Below are 14,840 nucleotides of genomic sequence, written 5' to 3'. Positions count from 1 at the left end.
TTATAAACTGGTCCCTGCCCAGACAAGTGAGGTGATGGATGTGTAGCCTTCACAATTCTGCCGTTTCCTGTGACTCCAGATTGCATCCTTTGTTGCTTTATAATGTTTGGAAAATGCAAAATCATCAGCTAAAAACTATTTAGTTTGCTCATGCAGGATGCAGATTTCATATGCTCATTAAATCTCAATTTCCTTGTTACCCCGACTTCCTAGATCCGCAAGCAGCAGAAGGAGCACGCTGAGCTTATTGAGGAGTACCGCGTCAAGCAGCAGCAGCAGCGCAGTATGCAGTCCTCCATGATGACTCCAATGCAGGCTATGCCAGGAATGCCAGCCCAACCCCCTGGCATGATGCCTGGTGGACTCCATATGGGCCAGCCTATGATGGGTCCAATGCAGTCACATCCAGGTCAACCAAACCCTAACCGCATAACTAACATGCCTGGCTGGCACCCGGGTGGCCCCGGACCAATTGGAGGATCCAGAATACCATCTCACATACCTCCTCAGATGCCACCAGCCAACCCAGGTCAGCCACCACAGGCCCAGCAACCACCTGCTATGGTGCCACCTGGCCAGCCTGGTGGTGTGCCTGTCGGTCATGGGGTTGGAGGTGCCACCCCTCACGTAAAGTTTGATGACAATAACCCATTCAGTGAGGGCTTCCAGGAGCGGGAGCGCCGCGAGCGACTGCGGGAGCAACAAGAGAGACAGCGGGTGCAGCTGATGCAAGAGGTAGAAAGACAGAGGGCTCTTCAGCGTCTGGAGATGGAGCAACAGGATGCAGGCATGGCTCCAGATGCTAGCCGAGACAGCCTGGCCCACATGCCCTTTTACAATACCGACCTGCCCCAAGACTTCATGCAGTCTGCCAGACCTCAGCAGCCACAGCAGATGGGATCAATGTTCCCCCAGCAGGGTGGTACACCTCTAGACTTTGGGGGCCCCGGTCCAGCCTTCGTGCAGGGTGGGGTGCGACGACCCATAACTGCAAGTGGTGCTTTTCCAGGCCAGGACATGGGGCCAAATTTCCGGCCGAAGAATCCAATGATGCATGGACTCAACTTCGTGCCAGGTCAACCTCGACCACCAACAATGCCCCAAGGCGGAAGTGAAGGCCCTCTGTTTGGCATGGAGTCAGCCACACCACTGCCTCCTAATTACCCTGGGTCTGGCCAGTCTCTCATACAATTATACTCCAACATCATCCCAGAGGAGAAATGCAAGAAAAAGAGGAATCGGAAAAAGAAGAAAGACGACGATGCAGATTCAGTGAAAACACCTTCCACACCTCATTCCGACCTCACTGCCCCTCTGACCCCATGTGTTTCAGACACATCTTCCACCCCAACACGCAGCACTGCCCTACAGGGAGATCAGGACTCCTCTGAGCTCTCCAATTCCTTGTGCTCTATGTCCGGCCTGCCTTCTTCGTCAGAACTGGAGAGGCAGCTGTCCGGCAGTGGGAATCTGCTCAGGCGCCAGTCTAGTGTGGGTTCAGAGACTGAACGAGGAGTTTTTGATATACTGCAGGAAATCAAGCAGGAGAAGATGGACATGAGTGAGTGCCAGGGGACTGAAGGGGCGTTAGGATCAGGAGCAGCAGGCATGGTAAAGGTCGAGGAGACCCCAAACATCGCTGAACAAAGTCCAGCACACAGTACCAAAGGCGAGTCTGGGAACGAACTTCTTAAACACCTGCTGAATAACAAGGACACACCACCACCCTCAGCCACAACCCAAACACACCAGACATCCAGTGATGGCCTGCGATCAGAGGAAGAAGGAGTGGCTGAAAACAAGGGCTCTGTCAAGATGAGCCCTACTGAGTGTGTGGTAAGAACAAAATGTATAAACACTTATCTCAATCCTCTAAAACTTTGAAATGCACCATAAAACCGATCTTTTCCGATCAAACATGAATGGATAAAAAAAATCTCTAATTCTCTATGAATTGTCAAAATGTAGTGTTCAAGATATTTTGAAGATTAAACAGTTTCATGCAAGTCTGTTAACCACTTTGTTCCTGTGTTTTGCAGGAAGGTGTAAATAGCCAGTTGGCTAGAAATATGGATTCTCTACAGCCTTCTCTACCAGACCAGGGCAAGAAAAAACAGCGCAATAAGAGAACACCAAAGATCGGGGCTGATAAACCTCAGTCTCGCTGGAAGAAAAGAAAGAAAGAGCAGGAGGATCGTCAAGTCTTGTATCCTACCACCGATACGCTAACTCAACTCAAACAGGTGAAGATCTGCACTCTACTAACTATACATTTCTATTCTTTACTCATCAAAACTTTCTCTTGTAAAGGCGGTTTTCTGTAATGCACCACAGGTGTAAATGTCCCGAAGTTGAACGAGTCTTAAATTATACAGAATGTTGATTTTCTTTTTTTTTTTTTTTTTCTCCTGTAAATGTACCTCTTTAATTACAGTCATCTCAAGGAGTAATTACTTTCATTAAGTCTTAATTGCAGTGCTGGCATGGATAGGTGTGAGCAGAATGCATTAGACAGAGTTCTTGAAAGGCCTAAACAGGGTTTTAAATGAACATTCAGTGCGCTTGCATTAACAATGATTACCATTTCATGAGTGCTTTCACACCCTGGTGGATATGGGGACACGTGTGCTATATATGATGATCAATGTGCAGTTTCTCTCCTATTTAGTTCTACATTTAGGCTTTTCAATCCAGGCTTTAAAAATATGATGTGTATTGTGTTTTACTTAAGGTTCATTTTTGCATTTGGAGATTATTTTTATTCAAAGCGGTGAACTGTTTGAGGAAGAGAGTTCTCTTTTATTGTTTGTACCCTTAAAAGCAGATATCTTTTTATCTGGACTGGTCAGTTCTTTCATAATTGATGTCCTTTTATGGTTTCATATTGATATTTATTAGATTCTTCAAGTCATTTTCCTTTTCCATTTCAGCAGCTGTCCCTGTTGCCCCTCATGGAGCCCCTGATTGGCGTGAACTTTGCCCACTTCCTTCCGTACGGCAGCAGGGAGCTGAATGGAGAGAACAGGCTCTCGGGGTCATTTGGCAGTGCGTCACTGGACGGGGTTTCAGACTACTACTCCCAGCTCATCTATAAGGTCTGCTGCTGCGATCAGATATATAGTGAACATTTTTTTATTTTTAAATGAATTGAATGCGAAAGAAAAAAACATTTAGCATTTTGTACATTTCTGTACAGCAAAACAACCTGAGCAATCCACCAACACCCCCTGCCTCTCTGCCTCCTACCCCGCCTCCTGTAGTGAGGCAGAAGATGGTGAATGGTTTCGCCACAGCAGAAGAGCTCGCCAGGAAGGCTGGTGTTATCAGTGGGCATGATGGTAAAAAACTGTTAGAGATTTAGTTCATTCGTTTATTCAGTGAAAATATTTTATATATTGGAAGAGTAGCTGTCTGGGAAATTCCATCATCTGTTCCTATGGCTGGATTTTTGTGTCTATGTTTTGCGTTAAAGCTTGAGTATGTCTTTAAGAAACCAGATGTGGATTTTTACCAAAATGTTATGTAAATGTTTTTTTGCTGGGGCTTTTTGTGAAAATCCTGTTGGATATTGAGCTGTCTTCATCTAAACATGTCTAAAAAAGTGTGAAGGTATTGGATAGTTACATAGTGGTGTGAAATGTACAGAAAGCTTGCAGTAGTGATAAAAGTTAAGTGGACTTTGTCACATATACATTACAGCACAGTGCAATTCTTTCTTCACATATCCCATCCTTAGAGGTTGGGGGTCAGAGCACAGGGTCAGCCATGATGCAGCACCCCTGGAGTAGAGAGGGGTTGATGGCCTTGCTCAAGGGCCCAACAGTAGCAGCTTGGTGGTGCTGGGGCTCAGACCCAGATTTTCTGATCAACCACCCAGAGCCTTAACCACTTGAGCTACCACCACCCGTAATTTAGACTCAGACGTATAGATGCTGTAAAATAATGTTGCATTAAATATCTCTGTAGTTGAATCTTTTTGCACTTGGTTGTCCTCAGTGTCCAAAAACTTAGGGCCAAAGCAGCTTCCGACGCCGTTCAAAAAAGAGGACGACCTCCTGTCTCAGGCCATTTCTCAGGGACCCAAGACTGTTGATGTGCCTGCCTCTTTGCCAACACCTCCACACACCAATCAGGAGGAGCTCCGGTAAGACTTGAGTGGCCGGCTTTGGAATTTCTACATCAGTGTAGTCAGTTCTATTTGAAGCACGAATATAATACTTGATCCTTATGGTCACATTTTGTGCATGCTTACCATGATTTTTTTTTCTTTTTTTTCTTTTTTTGTAATAAAGTGGCCAGGACCATTGTGACAGGGACACCCCGGACAGCTTCGTCCCCTCCTCGTCTCCGGAGAGTGTCACCGGCATTGAGATCAGCAGATACCCGGATCTGTCTCTAGTAAAGGAGGAGCCTCCATCACCTGCACCATCTCCTACCATCCCGATGCTGCCCAGTGCCAGCGGGAAAGGTCACTTTACTGTATTATCTGTCCGTCTGTCTGTCTGTCTATCTTTCTGTCTGTCTGTATTAAGAAGAAAGAATCAAGCTTGGAACTTGGTAGCAGAGATCGTTGGTGGTAATACAGTTAGCTTGACATGTTTATCTACCCCTGGAGATGCGATTCAACTTTGTCTACAAGAGCATGCAACGTTTAAACTGGATATACAGTTTATCCATAATCGACTAGCTAGCCTACGATCTACAGCAGGGATGTCCAATCGTATCCGCGAAGGGCCAGTGTGCGTCACGTTTTCATTCCAACCAAGCAGAAGCCACGCCAGATTTTATTGAAAGCAAAGATCAGTTGATTAAACAGGCGGAGTCAGGTGTGCTTCCTGCTTGATTGGAATGAAAACCTGTACTCTCACAGGCCCTTTACAGGTAAGATTGGACACCCCTGATCTACAGTGACAAGTGATAAGGAAATTGGGGTTAAGTCACCTCAAACTGTCTTCAATATTCTTAGCAGGGCCCCAGTTCGTGTACACCATACACTGATTCACCACCTAGGGAGCTAGAGAGCAGATTGAGACCCTCCCACTGTCTCGGTTTTGTTCCAGAATCAGGATCCATATCTAACAAGGTAGTGAAAGTATCTGGAAGTGTTTGTGTTAACACTATTTACAGTCTCACAGATTCATGGTTGGTCACGATGCGCAATCGTTTACTTCACTGTTGACATTTTCAGTTTATTGATCACCCGAAACATCTTCCTCACTTCACTGCAATCTTTTGGGTAAACCGTGGACAACTCTGTGGATCTACTCTCTTGTATTATAATTTACAGTAGCAAAGAAAAAAGTCAGGAGGGTGTGAAATGTGTGGCACAAAGCAAAAAGAAGTCTTGTTTGGTGGTTTTGAAGAAGAAGCCTTTATCATCACCACACATACATTACAGCACAGTGGAAGTCTTTTCTTCGCATATCCCAGCTGAGGAAGTTGGGGTCAGAGCGTAGGGGCAGCTATGATACAGCACCCCCGGACCAGAGAGGGTTAAGGGCTTTGCTCAGGTGCCCATCAGTGGAGCTAGGTGACCACCTGGTCAACCTTCTGGTTCTGCTTATCCACTTGAGCCTCCATTTTCCACTTTGCAGTGTTTTGTTTCCTTTTGTTTGTTTTTTGTTATACATATACACAAGGATGCACAAATATGTAGTCATAAAAAATCAATTTCCGTTCATTTTTACGACCAGCTTCATCAATGAGTTCTGTGATACCATAAAACCATCACCTTGTTAGATCTTCCATCATACTCTGAAAATCTCAGTAGTTGCTATGAGGTTGTTTTTAATTAACATGTGCATGTGTCTTCACATTTAAATGTTCCAGTTCTGTTGAAAGTTCCTCACTGACTGAGACTCATTGATTGATGCAGGCACTGAAGTAATGCAGTGGGAGGTGAAGAAAGAACCCCAGGGCAATTTCTTCGGCTCTCAGTTTGATCCGTCCTCCTCCTGCTCCAAGGCGGGGCTGATGTCCGTATCGCTCACGCTCAATCGAGCCGCGGCGGAGGTAAGATTTTATTTCTATTTAAATAATCAATATTTTTACTTAGTCATCTACAACACTTTTGAGGCTTATCGCAATACAAATTGGGTTTAATTGACTGTAATTAACTGTCTGAAAAGAATTAGTGCTTTCGGAAAAGGGCTCATTCGGTGCTAAAAGGAATTGTATTTGTATGCGTGCTTTCATGCGTTATTAGTCCGTTTTCGTTTAATCATTCATCGTGCTTCTTTGCTGCTTCTTTACACACGGTTCAGCGAACCAAAAAGGAACATACTGGTTCAGGTACAGGTGAAAACGTTCTCATAAGACTGTTTTGGTCAAAGATACAGACACATGAAAAGCTAAATATAAAGCATTTTGTTTAAAACATCTCCAGAACATATAGCAGCTCTACAGCTCTGTCTCTTGTATCAGAATGTAAACTAAAGCATGTTTGATTCGTTTCCTTTAGCTTTCACACTCATTGTCAGTAAAGTACTGCACGTTTATTCTTGGCGTAATGGGAGATATTTGTGGTTTAGAAGACCCTGTGTTTATCAGGCATAAGCAAACATCTGGAAAACCAATGTTCCGTGTCTGCTTGTACGTTTAGAACATCCAGGGAGTGATGGCGGCGGTGTCCAACTTGCTTTGCGTCCCTGTCCCTGCCAACTATGAGGTATCTCATACCAGAGAGAGTCCAGAGCCACGCAACTCCCTGGCCATGCTAGCAAGCCTCAAAGTCCCTCCGGCGCAAGGCCTCGACCCTCGCCCGGCCGCCCTGTTCCCCCAGTCTGCCATGAGGTTCTCCAGACCTCCAGGAATGATGCCCTCGACTCAGCACTTCACACCAAACACCAGCGCCGGTGAGTGAACTTACACCGACTGCAGACTCTCAAGAGAAATTGCAGATATTGATTGCACTTGTCAATAATCACAATTACGGGGTTTAACTGCTTCAAATTAGGTTTCTCTCAAGTGGTGTGTGAATCACAGGCTCTTCCTAGTAGCTAGAAGTCTTTATTTCTTTTATTATTTTAAAAAGGACTGCACATGGTAAGTTTTCCCGTGTCGTTTATAAAAGCCAATGGATTTCAAGATTACTCATGATTGCTTGGTGGGGCAGTGTCTAGCAAGAGAAAGCTCTTTTTTTTTCCCTTCAGACACTTTATTATTGATCATGTATGTGATCTGAGATGTTAACAAAAGCCTGTAATAATTGTAGACTTGCCCTGCAGACAGTCACTTTAACCTTCCTCTTTCTGTGTTATTTAGGAAATTGTTTCAGCTTCTTCGTGTAGTAATTTTGTCTTTTTTGGGGGTTTTTAAACAGATTTTTTACAGTTGATTTTTGTGTCTCCTTGCTTACCAGGTCCAGGTGCGATCAGACCAGAATATCACATGGATGGAAGCAGCCCGGGGAGAAAACTGCAGTGGTGCGCCCAGTGTAAAGTGGTAGTTTTGGGAAACGGAGTCCGCAGGTCCACCAAAGACCCCAGTGATAAACAGGTAGAGATATAAACTGGAGTAATGTGTAATTCTGTAATCTTGTGCTTATCCATGCTTATAGGGGATGTAATTCGTGTAATTATTCATGCACACACATTTTCTTCACCTGTTGTGATCTTTAAAAGTCCTCTGAACGTTTCTTCTTCATGTTGTCCCACTCCTTACTGGTCACCTCTGGCTTGTTTGTGAGGAATATACGGACACTTCCACACCTGGAGTTCGAATCAGAGCGAAAATTGCAGAGTGAAAATGCTGCACGGAATGTTTTTCTAGTTTTGTCATTTTACAAAGAAAACAAATTTTTGTAGCTTACATGGAGAAGAAAAAAAACGTGAAATGTTTGTTCACTCCTGCATTTAGATCAATTCAGGCGAGTCTAATCGTATTCTCTGCAATCAAACCACACATGAGAATTGAGCAGGATGCAGACCGAGATCACCTCGCTCAGACGCTCCCGGACCGGTCGTTTTGGACCGAATGTGAACCGTACTGAGAAGGAAAACACACCAGGGTTCCAGACTAAACACTGCATTTATAAAAGTGCTATTAATCTACCTATACCTGGAGTTCTGTATGATAAAACATGTCTGTTGTTAAAAGTGCTATACGAGTTGAATTAAATTGAGATGGATTATTTGGTCAGCTCAACCTATTGAGCATGGCCAGGGCTGCTTAGTGATTCAGAAAACCTGATCTCACCGTATAGGCTGTATTACGACTCTCCGGTTGAGTCATGGAGCCTCTCGTTCCCCAAAGGTTTGAAAGATTATATGTGTAACACGAGTGGAGGTCTGGACTGTTTTCTCATGGCTGTGTGGAGCCTGGGTAACTAAATGGCCACCATTAGTGTTTTAGACTGGAGGCCATAGAGCTCTTCAGTGAGTGATCCCACTTTCCAGCTCCTCTCATGGAGACAGAAATATCTACCAAATTATGTTAAACCAGTCTCAATGGAGAAAGAAAATCTTTTATGCTACAATTCCTCTGTGTGTGTGGGTGTGGGAAGTGTGAGAGTTGCCTGAATCTACAAACCGGTTCATTTGCAAAATTTGTGGTCATTCAAATGAGCAGGTGACTTTGATGTAGGTGTCTCTCCAATGACTCTGGAGAAACGTTTTATTAAGGACTTTTGGCATCACTATAGGGTGTGACATAAAAGAGCCTTTGATGTCTGCCGTTTAAGTGAGCCGTTCTCTAATAATGATTTGAGGCGATGTAGTGGGAAGGTGGGAAGTGTCAGGCGTGCAGCACCATTTCCCAGCTTCCCTAGAGCATATGAGGTGACTGGCCTGACATGTGTTCTCTCTACAGGAGGGCCAGGTTTGGGCTGAGGGCAACACGGTTTTCTGCAGCCGCAACTGCCTTGTTCTCTTCTCATCCATCATGCAGAATAAACCTGTAGACAGCAAGGTGAGCCATGGTAGATTGCACTAAGTATGGCATTACAAGACTAGGGGGTCTTACTAATTTCATAAAATAATTATAATGCGCTTAAATAATGGTTTGACACTGAGCTTTGCCTCTACTCATTTCTCAGATGAACGCACCCATGATACCTGACTCTGAAGAGAAATCCCCACCCAGAGTTCTCCACCAATACAGCAACAACATGTCCACCCTGGACGTCCACTGTCTGGTCCAGATGCAGCCCAAGCAGTCTCCACCATCCACCCCTCCCATCACTTTCCCATCCATTTTCTCTGAGATACAGAAAGCTGAGACCAAGCCGGAAGCCCTGAAGGTCACGGTCAAACTGAAGCCTCGGCCCCGGGCCGTCCACAATGGAGCAGATGAACCACGCTACCATTCTGCAAAGCGCTGGAAAGGGCTGCGTTGGCGCAGGTGGAGCATCCATATTGTGGTTCCCAAAGGAAAGCTGCAGATGCACAGTCAGGACGAGTTGGAAGAGCTGCTGAAAAGGCTGGATGCTTCGCTGCGACCAGAACCACTGCCCAAAGACCAGCGACGCTGCTGCTTTTGTCACGAGGAGGGTGATGGCCTCACAGATGGACCCGCTCGACTACTAAACCTTGACCTGGACTTGTGGGTGCACTTGAATTGCGCGCTCTGGTCCACCGAGGTCTATGAGACCCAAGCGGGTGCGCTTATCAACGTGGAGATGGCACTACGACGTGGCCTAAGCATTCGCTGTGCCTACTGCCAGCGCACAGGAGCGACCAGCGGCTGCCACCGACTACGCTGCACCAACGCGTACCACTTCACCTGTGCGCTCAAGGCTCAGTGTACCTTCTTCAAAGACAAGACCATGCTTTGCCACTTGCACAAACCCCGTACGGGAAATGGTGCCGGGGGTGGCATGTTCGGAGGACTGGACCACGAGCTACGCTGCTTCACAGTGTACCGCCGTGTTTATGTACAGCGTGACGAGTCACGTCAGATCGCCAGCATGATGCAACGTGGCGAGCGGGAACACACTTTCCGTGTTGGCAGCCTGGTATTTCATTCAGTCGGGCAGCTCCTGCCACAGCAGATGGAAGCCTTCCACTCTCCCGCTGCCATCTTCCCCATCGGCTACGAGGCCACTCGGATCTACTGGAGCATGCGGTATGCCAACCGCCGCTGCCGCTACCTGTGCTCTATCGACGAGAAGGATGGCACACCGGAATTCACCATCCGTGTAGTGGAGCAAGGATACGAGGACCTGGTGTTGACTGGTTCCTCTCCTAAAGGTAAGTACCTCAAAGATTTCTCACATTTCATAGATCTCTGGTGACGAACGTATGAAATCGCAATCTGGGGACGTGTATTACTTTAATAACTAAATGTAATCTTGATCGTGGGCCTAATAATAAACCTCCAACACTAATCATGCAAATACATTTGTTTATAGTGGTGTATTTACATATATATGCCACTGGGATTCATTTGCATTTCATTTGTTTGATGCTTCCAGCAGAATTTTTGCAGTACGTTAATCTAGTAATTCTTGCAATCACGTACCATATTTTAAAATGGCAATCTGTAGCGCCCTCTGTGGTCTGGCAAGTGCACTGCAATTATCATCCTCGTTTTCTTTCCTTGCTTGTTTTAGCTCCTCCCTCTCAGAAAGTGGAAGAAGGATACGAAAAAAAAAACAAGCAATCGAGAGCAAATGTATTTAACAAATGAATCGTCCTTGTTCACTGCCGAATCAACTCAAAGCAACTTGAGTGAATTTATTTATTGACGTTTCCTGGCTTTTAACCGTAAAATAGATCGGTCTGAACAGAACATTAATTACACACTGAATAATCCTTTATTAAATCCTTCATTAGTGAGCGTCTGTCTACTAATGGCACATGAAAGCACTAAAATGTTGATGTTTTACAAGATTCTACTCATCATCCTAGCCTGGTTTTAAAAGCAGATCACGTTAATCGCCATCCATGCATCCATTTATTTAGGAAGCACCTTTGTGTCCTTCATCCAGAATCCTCCTCTCTCCTTATCCTTGGAACATTGTTAAAGGTATCAGGCTTTGCTCAAGTCGTAGGTTTGAGCAGTCAAAGATTAGCGATTTTAGCACACCCATTGATGAGTCTTTCTCTTCCCTCAGTCAGACTAATACTTTTCTATTCATACAGTACATATGCTTCTGTTCTGCCTGGAGGTGGGGCGAATTGTGGGGGAAAATGTAAAGAGATGCTGTAAATCATGGGTTTCCAACTCTGTGTTTATGAATATCCCATGTCATGCACATTACGGTACTGTCTCTGATTCAACTAATCAGCTAATTAACACGTTCAAGTGGGCGTGTTAGAGCTGGGAAAATGTGCAGGACAAGGACAAGGTTCTCCATGACCAGGGCTGGGAACGTGTGTTGGGAATGGCTAGATCCAGTGGACATACTGGAAAGTACATTTGAGGAATATCTCTGAAAACATCTATCGTCTATAATGACACTTAAATACATTTTGCAACAGAAAAATCTTCCAAAAATATGTATTCCATGGATAAAAAGATCTTGGTGGTTAGTTTTCTGTGATTGTCCTTTGTGCAGGAGTGTGGGATAAAGTCCTGGAGCCGGTGGCCGAGAAGAGGAACGAGACAGGAACCCTTAAACTGTTCCCCGTCTACCTGAAGGGAGAAGATCTGTTCGGACTGACCGTATCTGCGGTCACCAGGATTGTGGAATCGGTATGAAACACAAACATGCTCAAGTTACACACATTTACTGACCTGAAAAAGTCATAATGTTATGCCTGATGGATGTATATATGTATGTCTACCTTATTTTTCGATTATTTCTGATCTGTGTTTCAGTTGCCGGGAGTGGAGGCATGTACCAGCTACACGTTCCGTTACGGTCGTAATCCTCTGATGGAGCTGCCCCTGGCCATCAATCCCTCAGGATGCGCTCGATCCGAACCAAAGGCTTGCACACATGTCAAGAGGTGTGTGTTAAGGTATTCTGTAGGATTTAGAGCTTTTATTTCCTAATTTTTCCTTTTGTTCTACTTTTTTTTCCCTTCCATGGGCTTCTTGCATGTCTGCCCGCATCTACACCCAAGTACTCAGGCTTGGTAATGTTCAGTATTGTGTCCTTCCGTGAGTCATCCAGAGATGTCATTTATACGAGGTGCATACACTGAAAAGTAAACCCACACAAATTTGACAGAACTGGAAAGTTGTCTCAGAGATTTGTAGTTATTGCGGTAGTGATTTGTGTAGAAGCAAGATCTAGTCTTCTCAGCCACGCTTACAAATAAGCATTGAAGCTCATGCCAGAGCTGTGTCTGCTTCCTCACCATTCCCTGGCTTCGTGTAGATCCAAAACCCGGGATTATATCATACACGGATCAACTCCTTGTCAGGATAATCTCAGTTTATGCCATTCATGGTCTTACTCACGCAGCAGCGATGCTTGAGAGAGACGTGATGGATCATCGTTTGGGTCAGGGGTCAGCCAACGGAGGGAGCCGGATTCAGATCCAGCAAAATATTTCCGCGGACTGAGCTGAGGGTTTCAGAAGAACTGCAGCTTTAAACCGTGAACTAGCATCAGATCCATTTAGGTAATTTAATGGTCAGCTCATCAGGCAGGAGAGAGATGGACAGATCAGAAAGAGAGGTTCTGAAGAAAAGAGATGAAAAATTAAAAAAAAGTTCAGAGCAGGTGTGCATCGTTAAAAGCACCGTTTCATCGTTAAAAGGTTAAAGGTCACAATTCAGTCATGTGTAGATTTATAGTCGTGTGTAGTTGTGTATGTTGTATAGTCATGAATAGTGTGTATGTTGTGTATTGTTGTGTGTGTGTGAGTGTGTATAGCAATGTATAGTGTGTATGGATGGGTGTAGTCATGTATTGCCAAGCATAGTGAGTTTTGACATGTATAGTGTATATAGTCATATATGGTTGTGTATAGTGTGCCTTGTTATATATGGTTGTGTATTGTGTGTATAGCCACATATGGTTGTGTATTGTGTGTATAGTCACATATGGTTGTGTATAGTGTGTATAGTCACATATGGTTGTGTATAGTGTGTATAGTCATGTGGGCACTGGTGGCTCAATGGTAGGTTTCTCGCCTAACATGCAGAAGGCCTGGGTTCGATTCCCAGCCAGTGCCCAAACCCCAGCCACTGGATGCAGTGCCGGTCCCAACCCTGGATAAAAATGGGAGGGTTGCGTCAGGTCAAGTTGGTCAAGTTGTGTGGACAAACATAGGGAGCAACCTAAAGATCAACAACAACATAGTGTGTATTGTTGTGTATAGTCGTGTATAGTGTGTGTTGTGTGTAGTCATGTATCGTCATATGTAGTTGTGTATAGTGTGTATAGGCATATATGGTTGTGTTGTCATGTATAGTCATGTATAGAGTGACTTGTTGTGTATAGTCATGTATGGTTGTGTATAGTCGTGTATGGTTGTGTATAGTCATGTATAGTTGTGTATGGTCGTGTATGGTCGTGTATAGTCGTGTATTGTTGTGTATGGTCGTGTGTAGTCGTGTATTGTTGTGTATGGTCGTGTATGGTCGTGTGTAGTCGTGTATGGTTGTGTATGGTCGTGTGTAGTCGTGTATTGTTGTGTATGGTCGTGTGTAGTCGTGTATGCTTGTGTATGGTCGTGTATGGTCGTGTGTATAGTTGTGTATGGTCGTGTGTATGGTCGTGTGTAGTCGTGTATGGTCGTGTATAGTTGTGTGGTCGTGTATAGTCGTGTATAGTTGTGTATAGTCATGTGTAGTTGTGTATGGTTGTGTATGGTCGTGTGTAGTGTGTATGGTCGTGTGTAGTGTGTATGGTCGTGTGTAGTCGTGTATGGTCGTGTGTAGTCGTGTGTAGTCGTGTATAGTCGTGTATGGTCGTGTATAGTCGTGTGTAGTCGTGTATAGTTGTGTATGGTCGTGTGTAGTCGTGTATGGTCGTGTGTAGTCGTGTATAGTCGTGTGTAGTCGTGTATAGTTGTGTGTAGTCGTGTATGGTCGTGTGTGGTCGTGTGTAGTCGTGTATGGTCGTGTGTGGTCGTGTGTAGTCGTGTATAGTCGTGTATGGTTGTGTATAGTCGTGTATGGTTGTGTATGGTCGTGTGTAGTCGTGTGTAGTCGTGTGTAGTCGTGTATGGTCGTGTATAGTCGTGTGTAGTCGTGTATAGTTGTGTATGGTCGTGTATAGTTGTGTATAGTCGTGTATAGTTGTGTATGGTCGTGTGTAGTCGTGTATAGTTGTGTATGGTCGTGTGTATGGTCGTGTATGGTTGTGTATGGTCGTGTGTAGTCGTGTATAGTTGTGTATGGTCGTGTGTAGTCGTGTATAGTTGTGTATGGTCGTGTGTAGTCGTGTATAGTTGTGTATGGTCGTGTGTAGTTGTGTATGGTCGTGTATAGTCGTGTATGGTTGTGTATGGTCGTGTATAGTCGTGTATGGTCGTGTGTAGTCGTGTGTAGTCGTGTATGGTCGTGTGTAGTCGTGTATAGTCGTGTATGGTCGTGTATGGTCGTGTATGGTCGTGTATGGTCGTGTATAGTCGTGTATGGTCGTGTATGGTCGTGTGTGGTCGTGTATGGTCGTGTGTAGTCGTGTATAGTTGTGTATGGTCGTGTGTATGGTCGTGTATAGTCGTGTATGGTCGTGTGTAGTCGTGTATAGTCGTGTATGGTCGTGTGTAGTCGTGTATGGTCGTGTGTAGTCGTGTATAGTTGTGTATGGTTGTGTATAGTCGTGTATAGTTGTGTATGGTCGTGTGTAGTCGTGTATAGTTGTGTATGGTCGTGTATGGTCGTGTATAGTCGTGTGTAGTCGTGTATAGTTGTGTATGGTCGTGTATAGTCGTGTATAGTTGTGTATGGTTGTGTATAGTCGTGTATAGTTGTGTATGGTCGTGTGTAGTCGTGTATAG

At 44.8% G+C, this 14,840-nt stretch overlaps 1 protein-coding gene across 7 annotated transcripts in view; it reads left to right on the top strand.

The window, feature by feature from the left end:
• The window catches only part of kmt2ca (lysine (K)-specific methyltransferase 2Ca), a 199,228-nt gene that overhangs the window by 176,438 nt on the left and 7,950 nt on the right, over nt 1-14,840 (top strand). For 5 of the 7 annotated variants that reach the window (XM_058395324.1, XM_058395335.1, XM_058395317.1 and 2 more), the window contains 13 exons: nt 214-1,836; nt 2,040-2,243; nt 2,931-3,095; nt 3,197-3,338; nt 3,997-4,144; nt 4,293-4,468; nt 5,876-6,012; nt 6,602-6,854; nt 7,361-7,497; nt 8,809-8,907; nt 9,035-10,187; nt 11,498-11,634; nt 11,761-11,903. In XM_058395324.1, coding sequence (XP_058251307.1) covers nt 214-1,836; nt 2,040-2,243; nt 2,931-3,095; nt 3,197-3,338; nt 3,997-4,144; nt 4,293-4,468; nt 5,876-6,012; nt 6,602-6,854; nt 7,361-7,497; nt 8,809-8,907; nt 9,035-10,187; nt 11,498-11,634; nt 11,761-11,903 — 4,517 coding nt within the window. The remainder of the gene's footprint in view (nt 1-213; nt 1,837-2,039; nt 2,244-2,930; nt 3,096-3,196; nt 3,339-3,996; nt 4,145-4,292; nt 4,469-5,875; nt 6,013-6,601; nt 6,855-7,360; nt 7,498-8,808; nt 8,908-9,034; nt 10,188-11,497; nt 11,635-11,760; nt 11,904-14,840) is intronic. The other 2 variants (XM_058395298.1, XM_058395309.1) reach the window with 2 other exon arrangements.

Source organism: Hemibagrus wyckioides, linkage group LG01 (assembly GCF_019097595.1).
Source record: "Hemibagrus wyckioides isolate EC202008001 linkage group LG01, SWU_Hwy_1.0, whole genome shotgun sequence".
NCBI lineage: Eukaryota > Metazoa > Chordata > Actinopteri > Siluriformes > Bagridae > Hemibagrus > Hemibagrus wyckioides.
This window is presented reverse-complemented; position numbering and strand designations above follow the sequence as displayed.